Below are 25,519 nucleotides of genomic sequence, written 5' to 3' on the forward strand. Positions count from 1 at the left end.
TTTACATTGATTCCAAATGTATTATCATAATTTAACTACTCCCCTACTGGTGGCAATTGAGTTGTATCTTTGTTTTTACTGTTAAAACTCTGCAAGAAATATCCTTGTATACACTGCATCTTCAAAGCATTATGTTTTAAATTATGTTTAAAAATGTATTTTAAAATCAAAGCCTATATATTTTTCCATTTAAAGAATCTTAAAAGCTCTAGCTGAAAAGCAGATATCTAAGTTTAGGGACATTGATTTAACAAGGAAAGTATTCAAAGGAAATCTCTTCCTCAGAAAGCACTGGAGAACAGAGTTTAGAGGTGAGAAATGAGTAGGCTGACAAATACAGTCCCAGTGTACAAAGATGAAGGGCAGTTCTTGGTCTAAACAAAGAGTAAATGAGCATGGTTTGATTTTCCTTTGACACTACATGTACAGGTCTATCAGTTATCTTGTACTGTGTAACAATACACAGTACTGGATATAGCTCAGCTGAGTAATTCTTCTACTGGTGTTACCTGGTCACTCATGTGGCCAGTTTGACTCATTAGGCATTCTGACTAGAGCTAGAGAGCCTAAGATGTGTTCCAACATGTCCATCAGTTAGTGCTGGTAGGTCTAGGGGGCCTCAACTGGAAAAACTTGTTTGTACTTCATGTGGGCTATCATTTTCCAGGAGGTTAGAATGGATTTGTTCATATAGTGGTCTTAGGGCAGCATTCCAAAGCGGGAGACTGAGAGCTGAAAAGTTTCTTGAGGCTAAGGCTTGGACATCACACAACATCACCTCTGCCTCATTCTATTGGTCAAACAAAGTCAACAGGCCAACCCAGACTCAATGTATAAGGGAAAAGATTCTACCTCTTAATGGGAGGACTGACAAAGTCACACTGCAAAGGAGTAGGGCACAGGGATGGGAAGAATGTAGCCATCTATGCAAATATATATCACAGAAAACTCATTCTAAAATGCCTCCTTTAGTGTTCTAAAAGTAAATTTATAAGTTGACCATTTGCCATCCACAACATGTTTCCTAAAGAAATAATGGGAAAACACTAATATACACCTATATAGCATTCTACAGCTTTTAAAGTGCATTCATAAATATCTCATTTGATAATTTATTCAACAAAAATTTTTTGCATGCTGATTATGTGCCAAGCACACAGATATGCTCTGGGGTACAAGATAGATATAGTCCTTTCTCTCAAAGAGCTTACAGTCTGTGAAGGGAAAATAGATATATAAGCAATAACAATCAAGTAATAATAATTTGAGATTAATATTACAGCAAGGCAACACAGGAAATCATGATTAGTCAGACTCTGTGCCAACATTGAGTGAGATGATCTTTATGATAACCCTATAAGAGGCAAAACAGATTACTAGTTGTTTTTCTTATCTTTAGGTGAGGAAACTAAGGCTCATAGAGTTAACCAAGTAATTTATCCAAGGTTTACATGTTTTAAGTGGCAGAGGTCAAAAAACAAATCAGGCTATTTTGTAAAGTTTGCTTTTTCTCTTCTGCTTCCCTAGAAACCAATATTGTTACGCATACCTGAAACAAACAAAAAAAAATCCAATAAATTAAAACAAACAAAAAACCCTTATATGACAGTACATATTTTGTAGGGATTCTTTTGAAGGAACTCCAGTGATCATGTAATGTATAACATACCTAATTTAGTCCACATACCTATACGACAAGGAATTTTACTTCCTAAATCTCTCTGGACCCTAGCTAGAATCTAGACTGTTATCATTTGGATTTCCTAGGTTGAGAAAAAGCTTTTTAAAAAATAATATCTTAAAGGTCTCTTTAATGTGACTGTCTAAAGACAACAAAAAGGATTAGATGAGAATGACTAAACTGAATTTCCACTGTAGAATGAAATATACTATATTCCAGTTTATTAAGCAATAAACTGAATCAGGAATATACATGCCTTGGCCTCAAATTTGTTTTGGAACAAGAAAGGACATAAATTATAAATAAATACATGGACATACGTAATGTATACCAACATACATATGCATATATACATGCACACAAAAATTCAAATAATTATTAGTGTGACTTTAGAATTGTTTTATTCCTTCTCATTAGGAAACTGGTAAAAGCCTCAAGCTAACATGGCTTAAGGAAAGTTTTGATCTATCTGAATCCCTCTTCTCTTTCATTGTCCTGTTACTCCATCTGTGGCTTCATCTGGTCTCCATCCCATGCTGGTATATGTTAGAAAGGCTTACATATTAAACAGTTTACAGTCTCTGAATCTGTCTGTGATGCTCCAAATCCAGACAGTAGTCTTCAGTAAATGTATTTCTATTATTCAAATAATCTCAGTTTTTAATTCATCACTATATAGAATCCATGCAAAGCCAGCATATCAGTAGGTTTACCAATCTCTAACATTTTTCTCTGTAAAACTCTGGTTGAAATCACTGATAATTGACAATGGCCTCTCTCTTCTTCCAGCACTCTCTCTGTTCCAAATTCCATTTTCTTGGTGTGCTTCCCAACAGTGGTGGGTGGGGTAATATAGCCCAGAATTTTCTAATTCTATGCTTCAAATAAAAAAAAAAGCTGTGAAGCATGATATTGAGCCTTTTAGGCATGGGGCAGGCAGTTGGGACCCCCCGGGCTGGTTGCCTCCAGCTGCTAGCAGTATTTATCAGAGGGTGGCCCAAGAGGAACAGTGACTCTACAGGTGGAGTGGATGATGAAAAACATCCAGTAATTCCACAGGCCTCTGATCCAAGGTGAATAGCAGCATGCTTGGCAGCTGGCTGCTGAAATACATATCCAGATGGTAGAATACCTCCTTGGCTGTGCTCAGCACATTGCATCCAGCATGGAGCTCCTGGATGGTAGAATTCTGGTGGCTCTAAAACTCTGACTGCACAAATATCAGGTACTTCTGATTGTTTGCAGCTGATGTGCTCTTTTAATGGCATCCCAAATAGTTTTGGTCTGACTAATCCAAAAATGCATGTATGTTTTACAAATTAAAGCTTCATTATTATTTTAAAATACTTGCTAAGAAAAAGTTCAGTTGGATTCAAAATCCATTTGCCTTTTCACATCAAATTCCATTATTGTGTTTGTCAATAAAAAGGGCTGTTAGATTCTTTAATTATAATTTCAACCATTACACATTTTTGAATGGCTGCAAAAGAAATGGTTTAAAATGTTTTATCACCATTTGTGCAAAGTTTCTCATGAATGATGACTGTATTTGTTTTCTATGGCTGCTGAAACCAATTATCACAACTAGGGTGGGTTATAACAATATATACTGGGGATGCCAAAAGTATGTGTACAAGTAAACACTTTGGTCAATGTTGCTCAAGCAGTAGTTCGCTGTAATCAGAAGTGTCTAGATGCTTATAGTGACCATTTTGAGCACCTCTTATAATTGCAGAAGTCAAATATAATTTGTCATCTTTTGTTATCGGTATATATTGAGTATTACAATTTTAATACAGTTTTTCCTTTCTTAAAATGTGTATACATTTTTTTGGCAACCTCTATATTTATTCTCTTATAGTTCTGGAAGCCCAAAGTCCAAAATGAGTTTCTCTGGGCCCAAATCAGGTGTTACCAGGGCCACACTACCTCTGGAGGCTCTAGGGGAAAATAATTTCCTTGCCTTTTCCAGCCTCTGGAGGCTGCCTTCCTTCCTTAATTCATGGCCTCAGATCACATTGTCTTTTCACCCCCTGCTTCCATCATCACAATTGCCATTTTCTTCTGTCTTCAAATTTCCCTCTGTCTACATTTGATAAGAACACTTGTGATTACATTTAGGGCCCACCCAAATAATCCAAAATAATCTCTTCATCTGAAAGACCTTAATTTAGTCACATTTTTGAAGTCCCTATTATCATACAGGGTTTGAGAACTGGATATCTCTGGGGGGCCATTATTCAGTCAACCACAGTGACTATCAAGAATTTGAAGAGATTATTTGAAAGTCTTGATCACAAGCTATGTGTAGCTATTTCAAGCATAAAACCTGATTCAAAAAGGTTATGTTCATGCAGTCAAGTTCAAATTTCTCATTCAAAAATTTGAAAAGATTTATCTCAAGAGTTTTATACAAATTCAATACTTAATATTTACCCTATTATTTTACATTTATTTTTATTTTCATAATTTTATATATATTCAAAAAGCAATTAATTTTTCACCATGTCCAATATAGGTATTCAGAAATTCCTTCTAGGTTACCCCAGATACCATACAAATATTATCATTTTCTCTCTGTGCCATGATGAGGAAAAGGTTGGGAAATACAGGTCTACAAAGTTTAGGACACCAATACAATGGGAAAAAGAAGACTGGGGGTGTAAGTGAGCAAAGTTCGTATCTATCATAATAGGAAGTTAAAACGTATAATGCCTAAAATCCAGAAACCAAAGACATAGCAATATAAGCATTTAGAAATAACTAGCAGGTATATATAATTCAGTTAACCGTCAGAAGAAAAATGGTTGCTTCTGGGGTTCAGGATTAGAGTAAAGAGAGGTCAGGAAGGACAGTACTGCTATTCATAATGGGCATTTGGTACCAATAGATTTTTTTGTTTAAGGTGTGCATCTTTATTGAAAATTTTTTAAAAGTTCAGTTAAAAATGGTACCAGAACTTAACATTAATATACAACATTTTTTTCCTGTGGTCTTTTCTCTAAATATGACATTCTTCCTCCTTTTCATTCTAGAAAGGGAAAAATACTGTTACTTTTTATTTCCTAATTATATTACCCACTTAATGACCTATAATTACCCAATTATTTAGGCCTCATCCAAAGAATAGTCCTAGGAGCTTCTCTTTAATATTTATAGGGTTGTCGGAAAAGTCATGATGTATTTTTTCTGTTTTTCATCGCAAAAATGCGTCATGACTTTTCCGACAACCCAGTAGTTAGGGTGGTGGGTGTGAAATGCTTAAAATAAGTTCCCTGAGACTAAGTTAGGAAAGAGAAGTTCTTTATCCTTTCCTTCCCAGTGGTGGCACTGGCAGGAAATTTAATAAGCTAGACCAGGGGCAGGGATATTTGGACAACTATCAAAAGACATTTGATGGAATGCACAACAGGGCATCTTTAATATGGTTGAAAGAGGGTAAAAAAATAGGATTAAACTGAATGCTTTTCTATTTCACAGCTCTTCTCTATGAGGATTTCAAAGTGACTAAGAATAAGTAACTTCTATATATACATCACTATAGAAAAGCAGAATAATGTTTATTCTGTCTTATGAGTTTAATAAGAGATGTGTTATTTCTTAGTGAGTTTTTTTTTTGTATTTCCAAATTATGATTACATAATGATCTATGTTTATTACAAACCCTGAGGGAATATAGGGTGTTTCTTTATGGTTATTTCCTGGACCTACTCATTAAAGGAAATGAGTCTTCTTCCTCTATAATCAAGGGAGGTCTGCAGATGCAGTTTGGCACGAGTGAGATACAACAATTTCATGGGCATCACCACTTCTCATCAACACTCACCTCTGGGGAATACGCAGAACAGGAGGAACAGCAGACAGCACAATAAGGGCCTATCTTGTATACAACTTTCAGAGGAGAACCTAGAGGGAAAATTATTGATAAATGTGAATAAGATAATGCATGTTGTGGTTAAACTGCATTCTTGAGAGCCTGATGACTTTTTTTTTTTTTTTGGTGCCAAAACTTGGGAGCTAACCAATGAGCCTGATGACTTTTTAAACTACTTAGAAGATTGATTTTTCAACTCTTCAGATAATTATCTGTAATATGAGACAACCTTGTTTTTTAAAGCATCTTAGTGATTTGAAATAATTGCTACGATTGCTACCATTGTGATATAAAAAGTTATGTACCTTCTAATATAATTTAAAATCATACTATGAACAAATATAGAAGGATATGTCATAATTGAAATTCATAACTTGTTTCGGTAAACTTCCTGATTCATTAACAACAGGGTGTTGGCAACAGGAAAGAATGAAGTCTTTCTCTTCCACAAGTATTTGGAAACGCCATTTAATTTTTAGACTACTCATTCATTAGTAGTCTGTCTCACAGATATTATTTGATATCTTTTCCAGTTAACTCTGGTTACCTTTTGACTCAAATGAAATACCCTATTGTTAGATCTACTCAGAAACTGACAACTTCTAACTAAGAGTTGCCCCTTTTTCCCTTTTTCATGTGGATGGCCTAGGATTTAGATGGGTACAGGTGGGAGCCAATACTGAGTGTGGGCAACAGTCTAGTAGTATATAACTGTTGCCTGGTTTCTTGGCTAAACACTTTGGGCATGACATTGAAATTTTTATGTCTCTGACATATTTTCCAAAACTGCACTGCTTTATTTTCTTGTGGGTAGGGTATGGGAGGAGGATAGACAAAACAAAAAACAAACAAAAAAACAAACAAACAAACAAAAACCCCCACATACATTGCTGATCTGTACACTTACTTCATACTTTAGCAATTTCTAACCCACCCCTTATTGGATAATGACTATGGTGGGTAGTTAGCAAAGTTTACTGTAAAGTCATCGGGATGTTGCATTTGCTACTACTATTCTTATACTTGGCCCAAGTTCACATTGTAGGTGTAAATACCTGAAACTGAAAAATTCTTTACCCCTAAATATGAATTTTTAAAATCTTATTTACAGCTCTCAAAGAGTAGAGAAAAGGATACAACACTGTGAGTTAAAAAGATTTAGTGGTACTAAACTGGCCATTCAGTGTGTACTTACTGGGTGTTTGCTGTGTACCAGACACTGTGCCAAACACTAAATCTAAAAAGGCACAGAAAAGGATGCTTAGAAATAGAGCAGTAGCAATTGTGTCCTTGTTGTTGATAGAATGTTTCTATGTAAAGAAAAAGACATGGCAAGGTTGTTATACATGCCAGGACATGGGACTGGGTAAATTAAATTGAATTTTCTCAAGTTTCTATGGGGAAGTAGAAAAAAGGAATGAGAAAATTATAGGCAGAATTCATATCATCCTTGGATGGTAGCATATGGTACCAGTAAAAAACTGACTTCCAGTATTCTTTTTAGTTTACAATCCATCTCATTCCAACTCATCCCTGCACACACACTCCTTCCCATTCCCCCGTCTTCATCCTCCTTTAGATGCCCTCCAACTTTCTGCCAAGGTTCAATCTGTAAATATATCTATCCATGTTACTGATTTCTGACAATACAGATATCAGTATCTTGCACCTTGAGGGGGAATTCCATAGTAGTGTATTATGGAAAAAAAAGATTAAACACAGAGAACGAAAGCAATTTTTCAGGTATTAAATGTATAAATATAGAGGGAACCATATTTCAAGTCTGCCTTCTAAGCAGACTTGAAACTGCTCCACGGCCATGATCTTTCTTCCCTAACGCTACATGATCTGTCAAGTGAGGTTGTTTCTAGTGGCTCTGAGGGAGTGGGAGGCTCTTTTACAAAATCTTTGGGGGGGGGTCAGAATTTAAATTTAAACCACTGTATAAAGAAATTACATTTTACAGGACACTATTTAGAAATAATATGTGGGAATATAGCTTGTAGAGCATTACTTCTCTAACAGCCAGCCTCTGGGTGGTTATAAACTTAACCATTGAAGACAGGTATTTACTTTTTGGAGATTTCTTTTTTCTTTATTTTATTTTATTGTTTAAATTAGTTTCAGGTGTACAACACAGTGCAATAGTTATACTTTTTACCCCTCAAAGTGACAACCCCCCTCCCCCAATCTGCTGCCCCACTCCCCTGCCCCCATATTCTACATATCTGTTACAATTCCATTGACTCCACTCCCACACTATACTCTACATCTCGTGAATATATATATATATATATATATATATATATACATACATACATACATATATATATTCAATTATAGTTGACATACATTATTATACAACATCAGCTTCAGGTGTACAGTGCAGTGATCAAGCCTCTATTTGGAGATTTCTTAAGGCAGCAAATGTACAACATCCTTTGGTACACTATCTCCATATTTAATCACTGATAAATCAAGATGTCATTATTAGGTATTACCAAATGCTCTTGTTGCAATTAAAACTCACTACCTCTCCCTTAATCTGCAAAGGTAGAAAATAACTCATCATCCTTCTTACAATAAACCTTTTATAATTAAAGACTCTTTATTGCCCTTTAGCTTTATCTATTACAGGCTAAGTAACTCTACCGAGCCCAAGTCTTTTAGTGGTCTTTTATTTTGGTTTTAATGCCAATTGGTAAATACTGCTTATTTAGAGCTGGAACAATTTCTCTACTGTACATAATTGATATGGAGATTCTGATTAAGATCTTCAGTCTCCAAATGCCGTTATTAAAATGTAAACATTTGAATTTTAGATACTTCTTTGGTTTATTTGGAATAACTATTTTATAGCTGAGAGGTTTTTAGGTGTAATCTTGGATTTCACATAAGAAAAATAGTACCAAGGGTGGTCATTCTCTAGTGTGACAAACGAATCACTGGCCTTTTCTGTGTTACTTGTCTAATAACATTGACATATGAATATGTGGCACTAACAATATTAAAGTTTAGAGAATGAGTCGTTTACAAAAATCTTACTTTACCTTGGCTGATTAGTGTTGTCCAAACTCTTCTAGAATTCCTTGGTTTATTGAAGGCACCTAAGAGAGTGCTGACAATTCATATGTCCTGATGCAGGGTGGCTGAGTCATGAGGTGTAAAATCTAAGATATTACATCCATTGACAGACACGCTGAGACTTACGGGGGTGGGGGGTTGTGGTTGGCAATCGCAGTGATTTTTGGAGAGTGCTGGGCTGGTCTCCCGCAGTCCCCACGTCACTGTCAACGTTCTATCTTTTTAACACCCTCTTTCCTTGAGGACTTCAAGAATCTATTAAGGTAAGCATCTCTTGAAGGGTAACTTAAGCCATTTCCACTTTGATCAGAAAAGTAAACACCTATCACAACAGAAATCTCTACAGGAACAGGAAGCGGAGGTGGTGGTTCTGGCGGGAGAGCCATCACTTGGCACTTTCTTGCACGCCCTAAATCCTTCCTCCGGTTAGTGGGCACCACACATCCCACTGCTTACTCCTTTAACGCATCTTCACCCTCCTCAGACCCGATGTGGTGAGTACAGTTTGTGTCTCCTGAGAAAGGCCCTGGGATCTCTCAAGGTAGTTGCTGTGGGGAGCTCCGGCTCCATCCGCCGGATAGGTATCTACCTTCAACCTCTGATAAGCGGGAACATTTTTACGGAGTGCAAAATAACCATTCATGCTTTAGGCCCTCACCCTTGCTAAAGTACTTGTAGAAAGATGGATGTTTTACGGGTGAAACATCCCTGCAGCACCGCCTCAAGTGCGGCTCCCACGCGCGGGATTCCCTAGTTTGGCTCCGCGCCCTAGCCCCCTGGGCTTCCTCGCGGGCTTCCCGCCCCCTGCCACCTCCGCGCGTTTCATTGGCCAGGCCCTGCGTCCGCCTCGGCTCTGGACTGGCGGCTGCTCCTGTCCGTCTGCGCGGCAGGAACATTTCCGCATTGAGGGGGGCTGCTCCTAATGGAGGGGGAGGGGAACTGTTTAGGAGAAAGTGGGGTCTTTGGTTTTCTGGAGCCGGCAGCTGGGTGGGCGGAGGGGGTCAGTAGCTGGGCTGCGACTGCTGGCGAAAGGTTCAAGGTGTGCATGTGTCAGGTGAGAGAAGGAAAGAGAACGGTGCCTCTGGGGTGACATTCTCTCAGCCTGCGATCCTTCTTCCCGGGGCGCCATAAACGCCCCCAGTTTCCCAGCTGCTAAAAGGAAGAGAAGGAAGGTGGGTCTCGGTGGTGGTTTAGGGAGGGGCGGGGACGGGCTTCCCACTACCCCTTCGATGGGTGTGTTTCCCCTTCTGAGATGTGTAGAGCCCCTCTCCCCTACCCGCTGTGTTGCCCTGGAGGCCGAATTTGGGGTTTGGAAGAGCGCAGGGCAGGAGGGACTACAACGTGAGCTAGGAGGATCGGGCCTTCTCGGGCTCCAGTCTGTCGAACTCCGGGAGGCACACGGGTTCTCCCCTCGCGGGAGGCCCCTCCGTGTCCGCCGCGGGGAGGGGCGATGTACCCTTCGGCCCCTCCCTCCTGTGAAAAATGCAGCGGCAGAGTTTCCGCCGCTGGCAACGGGAAGGCGGGGAGCTGGAGGCCCCGGCCCGCCCGCACGGGGATTTCTTAGCGCCTCCTAGTCCCAGGATATTTATGGGTTGGTAAAAATGATTGATTGCCTTGCTCCCGCTTGCCGGCCTCACCCTCCTCCCCAACCCTTGCTTGGGCGAGGGCCGCTGCTGACCGGTTTACCGGGGGAACCGGCCGGAGGCTGGACGGCCCAGGGGAGGGGGAACAGGGGGGTGCGGCCCTCCGCTGCTTGTTGTGGTCCAGTCCCGGAGGGCGTGGGGACCAGGGGGCGGTGAAATAGCCGCTGTAGATCCGCCTCTTTCATTGATGAAATTTAAGTTCGTGTGATTTTACCTTTTCCGGAGTCTCCAGCTGGCCCTCATTTGTGTCAGGAACGCAGTGTAGGCAAGGAGTTACAAGCAGACTCAGTCGCACCAACTTTCTGCTTTTGGAAGTGGAGGTTTCCTTTTTTTTTTTTTTTTGAGGCAGTTTTAATAGCTTTGAATCAATATTCCCGTAAGTGGTTAAACTTAGGAAGAGGAGCAAGAACACGTCGGTTGTTAAAGCAGAGGAGGAAGTCACTGCCTGACAGTGTGACTTGTGTAGAAATTTATATATATATATATATATAAGCCAGAGTATTTTAACACATTTCTAAAATGTCGAGGTTTGTACAAGGTAAGACATGCTTTTTCTTATCTCCCGGGTTGCTTAGTCGAATTAGGTACTGGCACTCTGGAGGGTTGGTGGGTAGTTTGAAAGTGGAAATGTTCGTTTGAAATACTGTTTGCTAAACCCTTTTGGTTCAATTGACATTTGAGTTGCTGGGTGACATTTCAGATACGTATAATTTATACCCTTGTGCTCTGCTGGGTTTAGTTCTGCCTTCCTGAAATCAGGTTAGTAGCACTCTGGCTTCCCGGGATGGTGGCTGTAAATGATGATAAAACAGGATTTTGGCTGCTGATTAATCCCTGTTCTCTTTTTCTGGTCGAAGTCAAGGTAACTGTGTCCGCGCGGTCAGGGGAACTGGGAGGACTGAGGGAAGGCAGGTGGGTTTTGCCAGGACTGTTGGGAAAAGAGCTTTAGTGTTCTCAACTCCTACTCCGTTTGTGTGTACGTGGTTTGAGTCTCAGATTCATTTATTGCGAAACTGGAAGTAGCTCCTAGAAACTGGAGGTCATTTCAGCAGGAGAAATGACTTTGCTGCATTGCTGTGCTTATTTTTTTTCCTTCTTTGAAATCTGCAAAGATTATTAAGGTTTTTTTGAAATTTGAAAATTGCCCTCTAAATTCTACATGTGCATTAAGAAGGGGTTAGGGAATGCCCCTCAACTGAGTTAAGCAGTAACGTTGCATGTATGTGTGTGTACCTTGTACGCTTAGAAATTGGTGTTAAATCTGTCACCCGTTTATAGCATAGAATTAGCCTTCTGGTATGCAAGTAAACCCTTTTCTTGCAGACCCCAGAGTATGAAAGCTTTAGCCATCTTGCTGAATACAGCAAGTAAAGTTCACAGCCAGTTAATGTGATTCTCAATAAATGTACAATAGATGCACTTTAAAAAAATATTGTCAGTAATGGCCCTCATTTGACCCTGGGAATAAAAATGCCCTAGTAAATTTTACATCACTTTATTAACTCTTTTTTGACTTCTATATAATAGATTTAAGAATTTGACTGCCTGCCTTATGGAAACAGATGGGACTCTTATGCCTGCCTTTTTTAACACTAGCTCAGAAATGTCACTTGTGATTAGACTTTCAAATTTATGTTATACCTTATATGTGGTGAGAGGTGCATCTTATGTTCTGATTAAATAAATGTCTGAGTCAAAAATGGCAAGAAATTTGCTGGTTTTTATAACAGCAGCTACAAAATTTAATTATCGGAAAGCCAATATTTTTCCAGAATATGCTAGGTAAAAGTGGACAAGTCTCTTTAAAAGCTAGGAATATTAGTTAAACTCCAGGGGTGGCTTGTAGTTATGCTTTAGAATGGCTTGCAGAGGTGGCACACATTGACTTCAGAGCCTTTGCTATTAGTGGCTGTCTTCAGGAGATTGTAAATCAAGTGCCTAAGAGTTGCTGTGAACGTTGTCATTCCTTTCCATTATCATCTTTTCTTTTAAAAAATAGGCTTTTTATCTTGGAATACTTTTAAATTTATAGGAAAGTTGCACATTTGTTAAAAACTAAGAAATTATTAGGTACTTTACTACTAACTAAAGACTTATTCAGACTGCTTTTCCATGATTCAGTCCAGCTTTGAGTTTAGTTGCTATCCACTTTTGCTTCAAATGGTAATTTTCCTTCTAAATTGGCAGTTTTGCACAAAAAGATGATATCCCCCCAAATTAACATGATCGTGCTCCTGTTTATTATTGTTTAAATTTTGTACTTCAGGTGTAAACCCTTTATATGTTTAATTAACTCTTGCTGTTACAAATAATAAACCTAATTGACCTGTGCCTCAGCTGTCACCACAGATCAGTCTTCAAGTTGTAAGGATTGAGATTTTTGTTTTTGAATTTTTTTGTAGCAGATCAAATTGTTTCATCTTTGCTGTAGTACTTACTGATCTTTCTACGCATTGACGCTTAGGTCATACCACTTCATAGGGGAAAAATTTAACAAATATTAGCCCCCTAACTGTTTTCATACGTTATCTCATTTAAGCTGTACAAGAGCCCTGCAAGGTAGTAGGTTTTGTTTTTGTTTTTGTTTTTTTTTAAGATTTTTATTGGGGAATTGGGGGGATGGGAACAGCTCTGGGGAATTGGGGGAAGGGGAACAGACAAGTTGCTGTCGTTTTATTCTTCAGTCTAGTTGTGGAGGACGTTGCTTCACTGGCCCAAGTTGGCACCATCATTGCGCTCTTCCCGGGCGAGGCAGATCAGTCGCCGGCTTCTGGATAGCCGCTCACTGCGGCTGCTGGCCGCTCACACTGGCTGCTGGCTACACACGGTAGTCCATGGCAACCCACTGCCACAGGGGCTGCAGCCTACGCCGTCGCAGGCGACTCACAGCAGCCCAGCTCCAGGTTGAGCTGTTGTTGAGTACCTTAGCTGTAGAGGGCAGTGTCACTGGCCCTCATATGTGGGATCCGAACCGGGGTCCTCTGGCGTCCCAAGCCAGTTCTTAACCATTGCGCCACTCGGCCGGCCCGGTAGTAGGTTTTTATCATAACCTTACAGCAGAGGAAATTTAAGTATCTTGTCCAAAATTCACATATGTGTAAATGTATCTAAAACCCTTGTCTTTTCCAATACCTTTTGCCTCTTACATTAAAAACTTTTTATCTAAATGGCTTATTTCTCCAACTAGACTGTTTGTTAGTTCACTGTGGGCAAAGATAATATTACCTCCCTGGGAGAAATTCGGTGTCTTGAAGTGTTTGATGATCTAAAAGAATTTGTTATGGATGACAAATGAGAAAGTCAGCACTTTCCATTTACTTTTTTTGTAGATTAGCCTACTTTTTTTGTTGTAGTTTTTAAATAACACCTCTTAAGATTATATAAATGTTGAGAAACATAAAGGAGTATGGACTTAGGTTTGAACCCTGTTACTAACAGGTAACCTTAGACACATAACTTTTCCGAACCTCAGTTTCTACCTACATAAACATTGGGTATTAATACTTATGTGACAGGGTTACTGAGAAGTTGAAATGTGATGAATTTATGAATGCACTAGTCACATATTAGATGGCCAGTAATTTTTACTTTTGTTTCTTAAAATGACAGTGGCCTTTCAGGTAGCATTGCCACCATAAGAATAACCACATGTCATCAACAGAAATAAACAGAAACAAGGCAGGTATGATAGTTCTTTATTTTCTTATTCCGGGTTTGGTTTTCAGGCCCCCAGCACTTGGAAGTTGATGTGTTTTTATTTGTTTGTTTGTTTGTTTGTTTTTAAAGGGGTGTAGTGGAGAGGGGAAGTTTGAACAGTGATGTAAATGCATAGTTGGTGATAGTTTTTGTTTCAGTCCAGTCAACAAAAAAATGTTTGAGTGCTTACAATATGCACTGCACTGTATTGGGATTTCTAATGTATCTTTTGTGGTGGGGACTTGAAATTCAGAAGATAATTGTGTTTTGCATACACATGTTTTTGAATAGTGGAATTGGGGGTTGTTACACTTAACTTGAATCTCTTTCCCCAAATCTAGGCAATATGCTTTATAGGAAAGCTGGGCATCTCCATTCTCAAGTGCTTTGACCATAAGTTGTGAGGTAAAACTGCTCAATTAATAAAAATACTTAATGTCGATAGGCAGGAGAGTTCTCAGTGTATATTCTTTAGCCAGAAGAAGGTTCAACTTTCTTTGGGTATCTCCTAAGTCTATGTTCCTCAGCCACTTAAGATTCTTTTTCATAGGAAGACCCTTTACTGAATTGAGGGCATAATTCCATGGTTTGGTGTATTCTGCCCTCAGGTCACTTTCTGCTTGCCTGTGGCATTACTTCTCCGTTTGCTAGTTTTCTCCCCTCCAGGGGTTGTTACAGGGCTCCCAATTATTATAAATAAATGTTGAGTACTAGCTGAGTGAGAAGTGGCTCCTTATCACAGTTGGAGGTGTAGGGTTAATTAGCAGCTGTGACCTTTTGCCAGGTTTGTCATTTGGTGCCATTTAGGGACTTTTTGCTTTTTAAAAGTTCTCTGAGAGAGTTATGGGATAATCTCCCTACAAGATTTGAAATTTATAAATGGTTCAGGGTTTGTTGTCATCTAGCCAACTAAGGCCATGTTATGTGCTTATACTATAATATTAGAGGAACTTCTTTTAAAAAACTTTTTAATAGGTCATTATCCGTCCAAATTATATAAAAATGTCTGTTAATGTTCTCAAATTGAGGCACTTTCTTATATTTCAGGGGAGCCATTTGAGTAGCCGTATGTCACTTAAAAAATATTTGAGGCCTGTCAACCTTTCCATTTGTTGGAATTCTCTTTTTATGACTTTTTTTGGTGATTCCTGTTTGGTAGATGGCAGCTAGCCAGAGAGGATTTGCTGAGCTAATTATAACTATAGGGGCCTCATGAATACAGGGATGAGAAGCATTCTGGGCCTGGTCGGACCTTGGCCTGGTTTTTCTCAAATCCTAGACCAAATTTAGCCTGTTGCTGATTATTTAGATGACTGGGATGCTTTTAGCCCAGGGGGATTGTGGCATGGATTTAAGGCAGGACTAAAGGTGGCAAAGCAATGACTAAGGCATGCTCCTCGTTTTTAAAGATGTGGTTTAAGATTCATTATGATGCCTAGAGAGAGAAGGATTAGTTAAATTCAGAGTCACTGTTACAAATGGAAAATTAAAAGAAACTCCAATAGTTGAGCTGATGAAAACTTTGTTTTCCAATGTGGACCTTGTAATCTCTATGATTAAATTGCCTTTGTTCTTGATAACTGGATCTTTCTTCTAGTAAGATGGATGATTTTCATTTGTGAAAGCCAACTGAGGAAAAAAGAAACTGATTAGGTACATTGGAGAAATAAGAAATACTAGCTGGTACACTTCTCAGTAGTACCATTTTAGTATTCTGAAGATAAATTGAAAAATAACTTTCAAAGGAAATTACTCTAAGGTGTTAACTTTTGTACAGTAGGCGTTTTCTTGTAATATGGCTTCACAGAGACCATTCTCTGTGTTATTTTTCATAGACAATTGCAGTGACTTTAATTAAAGTAATAGGATATTTAATTTTGTGTGAGGAACAATAGTTGGTCTAATATTGAAAATGTTCTATGTAAAAGAATAATATACTGTAGTTTTCCAGTTTTTACCAAGTTTTGTATTTGGTACTTTTTGTGAAAGTGCAGGAAGGAGTTCCTAGAAAGTCAGATATATCCATTATTGAAAAGTTAATATAAACAAATATTTGAAAGTCAAACTAACTCTGGATTATCTGTAAAAAATGAATAATTAAGAGTTGACTACGCTAACTTTCTATAATGCTGTTCCTCTTGGTAACCAGTGGAGAAAATTATAGGAATAGTATAATAGAATAAAATTGTGGGGGAGATCCTCTGAGGGTTTAGGATTTAGTGAATGAAATAATGATTCACTTACCAACTTTTGATTGCTTAGGATCTTGTTAGAAGCTGGAGTTTTTCTAAAGACTGGTGTTCTTTTGACACAGCCTACAGTTTCTTTTCTAAAATATATTTAAACTTGGTATAATAGTGTTTGAATTGTGGACATCTTAGTCTTGAGTAATTGAATGAGTTGTTCAAGCACAATGACTTTAGTTGAAACCATATGTCTTAGATCTCTGAAATTATACTACCAGGCATGCATCTTTCTGTTTGTAACTTATTCTTTGCAAGTTGGCTTGCTAAACTATTGAAAGAAACTAAACTTTGTGTTTTTTGATTGGGCTTATGTGAGAGAAAGGGGATAATACTCCATTTGAAGGCTGTTTCCCAGTTTTCTTGATTGGTGATGCAGGCATCTCCTTTACTTTGTTGCAAAGTAATTGTCTAGGGCTCAAATTCTGCCTTCGCCAACAGTCCCATTGTTTATTTTTCTCAGTCATTGCCAAGTGAAATTGATTGTGCCCCCAAACCATTTTGATAATTAAGGATTGTTTTTGAGAAACATAAAAAAATTGGCTATGTTGTCTTAGTTAATTTACATAAACAATAAAATGTTTCATTTTCCAAAACACTTATAGAAATTTGTTAATTTTTTGTATGTAAATCAAGCTTTCCCTGTTTCTCTATGATTTAACTTATTTCTTAAATACTATTCATTGTATTCATGTGTATGAAAGTCATATTATGCTCAATCCACATATTTTAATTATTAGTCACCAACTTGTAAATAGTGTTATTATAGGGGACACTCCCTTTAACAATGGCTCCACTTGCTCTTTGGTTATAGAGACCTGCAGACAAGGTGATTGGAGTTCGTGTGTTTTCCTCTGGTCGCTGCTCTGGCAAAGGCTGATGTCATGTTTCCTTTATATCCTGCCTAGAACTTTAAAACTTCCAAAGAGTTCAGGAAAACACAATAACACAGTTCTGTGTACTGTTTTGGGTTCATTTATGCCAATAGTAAAATGCTTAGCTTTGGTAATAAAATATTTATAGAGGCATAAAAGCTTTCTTCGATTTTTTCATTGCCCAGAAAATAAGCTATATAGAAGGAAAAGTTGAAGAGCACAAGAGAATGCTTATTCTGATATGTAGTTTTGACCTCACATAATAGACACAGTTGGGTTTTCCCAGTTTTCATTCCGATTTGATGGCTCACACCTGGAGGTGATAAACCATGTAAATAAAATGCACTATAACCAAGAAAGGGGAGACTTTCCTCTAGGAAAGAGAAGCCGGGCACCAGGCAGCAGGGTTTGTATTCCAGTTCAGCACTGCCACTGTGTCCTTCTTTAGTCAGCAACTCTCTTTATCTCCAAGATAAGAAAATTGGACTCAGTGACCTTAAAGCCTCTCTGAGCTTAACAGTTTTATTTAAATGCACATATATCAATTTATAGGGATTATTATAGAGCGGGCCTGCCAAATTTTTTGGTCCATGATGGTGATTTTATTTTGTATCCCATTTCCCTCCTCTCAACAAATAAATGTGACAGACCCCTTGGCATGCCCTCTTTCTTATTTATCATCCATTAAACTTAATGCAAAGTGTTATTATTTAACTAGTTGACACATCTCTTCTGTCAGGACAGAATGTTCTGTTTTCCAGAAGTGATATATTCTGTTGTTGTTGTTTTAAGAGCTAATCTGTTGTATGAGAGCAGGGTTATTCTTAATTATTAATGAGAAATCTGGCTTATGTATAAATTCTTAGTTAACATTTTTTTTAAAGTAAGCCACGCATGATTAGCAAAAATCTCAATTAGCAAGGAGCTTTGTATATTCAGTACTGGAGTATTGGAACAGTTCTCAAAAGCCTGATGCCTTTTTATTTTCGTTATCAAAAAGCATTTATTAAGCATTCATATGTATGTAAAGTTTAGTTATTTAAAAATCTATGTAAATGTAAATAGTTACATTATAATTTACAATATAAAACAATCAACATTAACTTTAATACTAAAAGATCATATAAAATGAACTACCATATTTCCCCATGTATAAGACGCTTCCATGTATAAGACGCACCTTAATTTTGGGGCCCAAAATTTGAAGAAGAAATGTATTACATAAAGTTATTGAACTCAAGTTTTATTCATCATAAAATTCATACAACTCCTAATCACTGTCAAAACTCCCAACTGTTAGCTTGTCCTTATCTGTGGCTGATGACGAATCACTGTCTTCATATATTGCCTCGTCCTCAGTTACGGCATTTGAAATACCGTGCTTCTTAAATGACTTGACAACGATCTCAATCTTGATACTATCCCAGGAGCTTTTCACCCAGGTACAAACTTCTCCTATAGTTGGTTTCTTCACTCTTCCTGCTGGTGTCAAATTGTCCCAAGAAGACTTCATCCATTGGTTCCATTATTCTCACATGGTAGCTTTGAAGGGTTTGTTAATGCTGACATCAAGTGGTTGGTGCTGGGATGTCAAGCCTCCAGGTATGACGGCAAGTTTTGTTTTTTGCTCCGAGCAATCTTCTTTGTGTTTTTTGTTATGTGTGCCCTGACCTGATCAAGCGCCAATAGGGCAGGTTTGCCTAAGAGCCTACCTGGTCTCCTGCTCCAAACTTTCTCAAATCAGATCTTAATCCCATCCTGATCCATCCAACCCTTGTCATGAATGTGGACAATCACTCCTCGAGGAATGTCTTCTTTTAGCATTGGTTTGCGTTTGAAAATCAGCATAGGAGGCAGCTTGGTTCCGTTGGCACAACAAGCTAGAACAACTGTATAATGGCTCTTTTCATGTCCACTTGTCTTCACAGTTACAGTTTTCACCCCCTTCTTATCAACAGTTCTGTTACTTGGGACATCAAATTGAATGGGGTCTTCGTCCATATTTGCAATCTGTCCCAACTCAAACTGATATGTCTTCTGACATTGAATGACAAAACGATGAAATTCAAGGACCTTCTGCTCATAGCTTTCAGGCATCTTTTGGGCAAGTCTGGTGTGTGTACACATGCTTATTCCATTCTGTTTCATGAACCTGAAGCACCAATTGTGTCCTCCTTTGAAATCAGTAACTTCTTTTTCATCAGCAGTTCTTCTTGCCTCATGCTGAACCATCTTTGTGGACACAGGAATTCCAATTGCCCTTTGCTCTTAATCCATACCTTCAGTTCCCTCTCTAAATCTGGCCATTTTGCTGACTTGCCTCTCATGGCCTTCTGCCATGGAGTTTTCAGTAGGGTTTCTTCTTCCGTAGCCAGTCTCGGATTGTTTTCTCAGTTGGAGGAGGACCAAACTTCCGTTCAGTAGCACAATTTCCATTCACTTTTGCAAACTGGATCACTTTTAACTTGAATTCAGAATTCGAAAATCTTTTCTGAGCCATTTCTGGGCAGAATGTGGCAAAACATAACCTACCATAATTTACGGTAACAAGTGCGAAACAATGAGCACAAAGACAACAAGCGCGAAAAAGCGGGAAATGCAAGTAAGAAAATCTACAACCACTGTATAAGATGCACCCAGTTTTTAGACCCCAAATTTTTTGAAAAAGTGTACGTCTTATACATGGGGAAATACGGTAATTAATTTTTCTTATATGGTTGAATGACATGGAGTATAATTTTCCGCATTTTACCTAAATTAAGCTAAATCTAAATGTAATTCTCAATTTTGTTTAATCTCTAAAGTTACTGAAAACGTGCTAACATTTATATAAGATAAAACAAATTGAAAAGAAATTTAGAGGTTATTTTGTCTAGATTGCATACCAGTTTGGGATTTCTTTGACCATATCCCTGATACTTGACTGATAAATCAGCCTCTGCTTGAGAAGCCTTAGGGACTTCAAGCACTCAGGACACAGCCCATACTCTTCTTAGCCCTGCTTTCCTTCCCCATGTCCAGAAACCATGGCCCTTAAACGCTTTGTGTTTGGCCTTATCAGGCACTACCTCCAAAAGACTGGACTCTGCCTTCTTTATCTATACCCAGCATGTAACTGTATCATAATAGGCTCTTCCTTATTTATTTAATAAGCACTACGTGAGTATGTACTATGTCTCAAGCTTTGAGTTGGGAATACAGCAGTGAACAAAATCAAAATAGACACGATATAGTCCTACAGAGTTTGTAATCTGTTAGGTAAAATAGATGTTGAGTAAATTTTTAAAAGTATGATGTTATAAAGAAGTGGTACAGGGATCTACCATGTGAACATGTAATTAATGGGCAGACTTCCTTATTTTAGAAAGATTTCTAGATTACATTTAAACTGAACTCTGACAAATCATATATTAGTGACTGTTCAAGCCACTAATTTGAAAATTTAAATCTTAATCTCCAATTTATTTACACATCACAGGTGCCTGTATTGTGCCAGGTGCTGAGGTAGGTGTTGTGGGGGAAAAGTTGAATAACATAATATGGCTTGTACCCTTACAGCACTTGTAGACAGGCACGTAAGCAAAGAATTAACATTTGGGAGGTGTTTGATATAGTACAGAAGCAGGAGTGATTAAAACCTTAACATGAGAGTTGTGATAGAAGGCAAGGCCTCTTTGAATTTTCAGAAGCTACCACCTAGAACACTAGGAATGCCACTCCCAAAATAGCAGAAGCTACTCACGTCACAGTTTGAGCCTCTAGGGGCTGAGGGGATCAGGTTTCCTGGAGTTTGGGATGACTGTCATAATTTTGGAATTCATACTGGGCTATTATAATTTTTTCTCCTCATTTCTGCCTATCCTTTTCTAAAAGTGTTGGATGATACTCGAGATGTGTGTTTTGGAACAATCTTACAATAGTTAAGATGCTTTCAGTTTCATGGAGCAGAAAAAGACCAACTCAATTGGCTTAAAAAACGAGGGATTTGTATCACACGAATCGTAAAGTAGGATGTTCCAGGGTTGGTTAACTCAGTATAAAGATTGCATCAGTCTTTCCTTCCTTCTGCTCTCTTAAGCGTATCTGCCTCATTCTTGGTAGTTTCATTCAAGGTGCCTAAGACGAAACAGGAGATGAAGGGTGGACACATTATGGCACCATTTCTTCTCATGTGTCTTTTTTTTTCTCAGTGAGGAACACCTTTCTCCACAGTCCTTTGTGGCTCACTGGCCAGAATCTTATGTATTATGTTTCGTGCTTAAACCAGTCATTGGAAAGGCTTTAAAGTCTGGGCCTGGTGCCATCTGTGAAGCGCATGGTCTTGGGGCAGAGAATAAGTGATAGGATAGCATTGGGGTAGGGAGAAGAACAATGCATGGCTGCTACAAACATATTAAGATGAATAGAGTATAATCTATAGCAGAGCTACTCAAAGCAATACTGGCAGGACTCGCTTTTGAGAAATGTATATCCTCCCACCCCAGACCCACTGAGTCAGAATCTCTGGGAGCTTGCCCAGGGATCTGTGTTTTAACAAGCCCTCCAGGTGATTTGTATGCACAGTGAAGTTTTAGAAGCACTACTGAGATGTCGCAAATGGAGTAGGAAATTGCAACCTTTAAACTTCTGCTTTAGCACTTTCATTAGTTTTGGCTACTCAAAAGGGTACTTCAACTTGGGTTTTTAAGACGTGCATGGCTAAAGAATTTGTATATATTTCCCATCAAATGAAATTCCATCAAATGAAAAAGAGAAGTGATACAGTTGGGATTGCAGAATAGGGAGACCATTCATTCTTCTTGGTACAAGAGTAGAGTGTCACATGATCAGACTAGTGAAAAAGCTGTTGTCATCATGACCAGGAGAGTGAAAATGAGAGGAAAATGTAGGAAGCAGCAGCAGCAGTGGAAAACAGTGAATGGAACTGTGGTGATTCAGTTAAGCAGTATGGTGTTGGATTGGATGTAATGTTGAAGGCAAAGGAGAGAAGAGCCAATTGTGACTGTGAGATTTCTAGGTCACCTAGGAGTGACTAGGAGAATGTTAATGCCGTGGAGGATAGGGAGATGAATTAGCTTAGACGATTTGGACATGTCGAATCTGAGGTACCCAGTCTAGAAGACTATAGGGAATGTGGGCCTGCAGCTGATGAAAAAATGATCAGGATGAGAGGCACATATTTGGGAGTTTGGTAAGGGAATAGAGAGGGAAAATAGTCTGGGGACAGAATCTTAGGAAATCCAGGGAGTAGGAAAAAAAAAAGGAGTCAGTTATGGAAACTGAGGCCTAGACAGAGATGTAGGAGAAGATGTGTGGAAATATTGGGTAATGGAATCCAAAGAAGAAAAGCTTTTCTAGGAGGAATATTCACAATAACTGAGGTTAAAGGACTGCAGTACAAGCCTGGAAGAGGATGTTAGCTTTAACTGATTATTATGAACCTAGTCAGTATATGTCTTCAATTTCATTCATGATTATTTCCAGTTGCTGCTACATTCTTGGAATTTCACACTTACTTGTATCACAAGTCATTTCCCAGTTTAAGATTAAGTGAGCTCTTCAATTCTCTGACTTTGGGTACATCTCAGTGTGGGTTTCCATGGAAGGTTGAGATTGATCAGAAATAATGAATGGTGGGTGGTGGCCTGGGGAAGGCTCCTCACCCTGTTTGTTGCTCTTGGTGTTCTTTCTGTAGCCTTTCCATAGCTTTTGCACTGTGAAGCTAGCTTTCTACTTTAGAAAGCGAAGTTGTTTGGTTCATGCCAGTATCAGGATGTCAGGGAAGGATATTATGTACACTTCTTAGTTACTGAAATGGATGAATTAAAATACCTGAATTAAGAAATGAAAACAGTTACGTGTTAGATTGAGTGTCTTCTACCACTTTTTTATTTTTTTTAAGATTTTATTGGGGAATCGGGGAAGGGGAACAGAGAAGTTGCTGTCCTTTTGTTCTTCAGTCTAGTTGTGGAGGACATTGCTTCACTGGTCAATGTTGGTGTTAACATTGAGCTCTTCTCAGCTGAGGCAGATAGGTCGCCAGCCATTGGATTGACGGCTTTTGGCAGCTCACGCTGGCTGCCAGCCACTCACGGTAGCTTATGGCATCCCATTGCAGCCCCACTGCAGTCTACGCCGTCGCTGGCGACTCACAGCATTCCAGCTCCAGGTCGAGCTGTTGTTCACCATCTTAGCTGTAGAGATCAACATCATTGGCCCTAATGTGGGATCCGAACTGGGGTCCTGCTGCTCAGAGCTGGTGTCCCAAGCCAACTCTTAACCAACTCAGGAGCGCCACTCAGCCGGCCCTCCTACCTCTTGATATATTGCTTTCTCTTGCTCTCTCGCTTTCTCTTTGTTGTTGGCTCCAGTTGGATAGAGGAAAAGTCCATGATGTTGAAATTTTAGTTCTTATGAACAAGGAAGAATTAGGAAATTGGGGTGGCAGGAAAATCTTTCAAAAATCGTTATTGCTGGTTATATCCCAAATTGACTAAATTGTAATTAAGTCAACCAGGGCATTTCTAGTAAGCCCAGTTTTATGTGGTAGGAAGTTTCCTGCCTGTCCCATTGGATATAAGAAGACATTCTGATAGAAATGCTTTTGGAGGAGAATGTTATTTAGGGATTTTGTGCCATGGATTAAAGAGAGTTGGACTAAGAGGAAAAAATGAGCAAGATATTTTCACCTCGCTGTCTTGGGCTGGGGCTCAGAATAAACTGGCTTTGTTTCTGGGTTCCATAATTAGCCTGCTCTGTGACCTTGGGTAAGTCATTTAACTATTTCAACCTCATTCTAATATCAGTAAAATGTTGAGGGTATATTAAATGCTCCCTCTCATCTCTAAAAATGTTTTGATTTATGACTGAGGTAATGAAATGTTTGATCCCCAATTCATTCTCTGTCTAAATTCGAGGAGAATCAGTTCTCTATTGCTAGGAAGTGAGGGACAAAACATTTTAGAAAGTTAGAAATCTTACATTATTCATGGGATTCTTTACTTGACCTTCCATTAGAATTACAGCTGTCATAGCCAGAAGTGTAACCTGAGAATGGGTGAGTCCAAGAAAGCTTCTAAAGTCTGCATTTCTTTTCCTACCAGAAATTCCAGACCTTTCTTAAAAATTCAGGATGGATAAGGAAGTCACTGCAAAGGGAAATGGTTTCTAGCTCTGTGCCTCCTGGTCTGTGCCAGGGGCTTAAAATAGACACTCTTTTTGATTAAGCACACCTCCTTATTCTTTATTCTTGATTATTCTTTATTCCTTAAAAGCCCGTCCTTATTCTCTAATCACTAAAAAACAGAACTTCACAGTAGCACTTTGCCCAGAGAAAAGAGAGGGAATGGAGTAGAAGCATAGGCTTATTGTAATGTTCTTTTGTTGTGCTGTGGGGGTAGAAGGAATACAAATTGTTTTTTCATTTGCATTTGTGCTGCCAAACAAATGGGAGGAATAAAGGTTAGGGCTGTTGGTCACGAATGGAGTTTGAATCTGTGTCTAGGTTTTGTTGTTGTTGAATCAGTGTTTGAAGGTTGGACCTGCTGCAGCTGGCAACCATCATATGTAGTATTAAATTTAAGTCTTTCAGCCAGCCTTTCTTAGCTTGGCTTTTGATAGGGAGGATAGCGACATGGGTTCTATGCATTTTCACCTTAAGTCATGTACATTGTGCAGAGAGAATCTCTAAAGTTTGCTGGGTTATTTTTGTTTTGTTTTTTTTTTGTTTGTTTGTTTTGTTTTGTTGTGTTTTTTTTTTACTGTTGTCATATAGACAGCTCTCTCAGATAGCTATATAGTTATATGGTTATTTTTAAACTTTGCAGTTACATTTAGTTTTAGCTCATTTGGCATTTGCCCAAAATAAAAGTAAATGTTTCCATCACTATTTTTTAGGAATGTGACTGTGAATGCTCGTCTTCAGTATCTAACCTCAACAACAAAGCAGCAAGTCTATAGATGTCTTTGAGACTAACCAAAAAAACCCACTTATTTTAAAAATTATTATATAGTAATTTCTTGATCTATTTTAATCAGTCTGACACAGAATCAAACAATTCATGTGTTCTTTAATTTAGAGGTTTTGTATTTAGTAGATTTTTCTTCCAAATTATTTTCTAAACATTAATATGGGAGTTGGCTTAAAGATTTGAGGAGAGACGTCCCCAGGTATACATGGGTGGCAGGGTGGGGGACTTAACCTGTGACAGATTTTAAATCACAGCTAAGCCAGCCAAGGGGTGAACATGTATGGCTGATGTCACATTAATTCTATTTTAAAATGTTCTAGAGTTTTTAAGTTACCTGTCATAGTTAGGTTCATCCGTTGTCATGGGTTTTTACAGATTATAATCAAATTGCTTCTTACTAGTTGAAACATACCTTTAGGTTGTTTATGGAACACACACGTGTGTTTCTTAGTT

At 38.6% G+C, this 25,519-nt stretch overlaps 1 protein-coding gene across 6 annotated transcripts in view; it reads left to right on the forward strand.

Annotated features, from left to right (window-relative positions):
- Window positions 1-9,044: 9,044 nt before the first annotated feature.
- UGP2 (UDP-glucose pyrophosphorylase 2) overlaps window positions 9,045-25,519 on the forward strand; it is a 51,119-nt gene continuing 34,644 nt past the window's right edge. The window contains exon 1 of one of the 6 annotated variants that reach the window (XM_019635352.1): window positions 9,045-9,133. Coding sequence is in view for 2 of the 6 variants with exons in the window: in XM_019635318.1 (XP_019490863.1) it covers window positions 10,802-10,820 (19 nt within the window). In the remaining 4 variants the exon portion in view is untranslated. Of the gene's footprint in view, window positions 9,134-9,539; window positions 9,812-10,125; window positions 10,231-10,309; window positions 10,821-11,068; window positions 11,145-25,519 lie in introns of those variants that run through there. The other 5 variants (XM_019635321.1, XM_019635342.1, XM_019635314.1 and 2 more) reach the window with 5 other exon arrangements.

The sequence above is a fragment of the Hipposideros armiger genome, unplaced genomic scaffold (genome assembly GCF_001890085.2).
Source record: "Hipposideros armiger isolate ML-2016 unplaced genomic scaffold, ASM189008v1 scaffold_2, whole genome shotgun sequence".
NCBI lineage: Eukaryota > Metazoa > Chordata > Mammalia > Chiroptera > Hipposideridae > Hipposideros > Hipposideros armiger.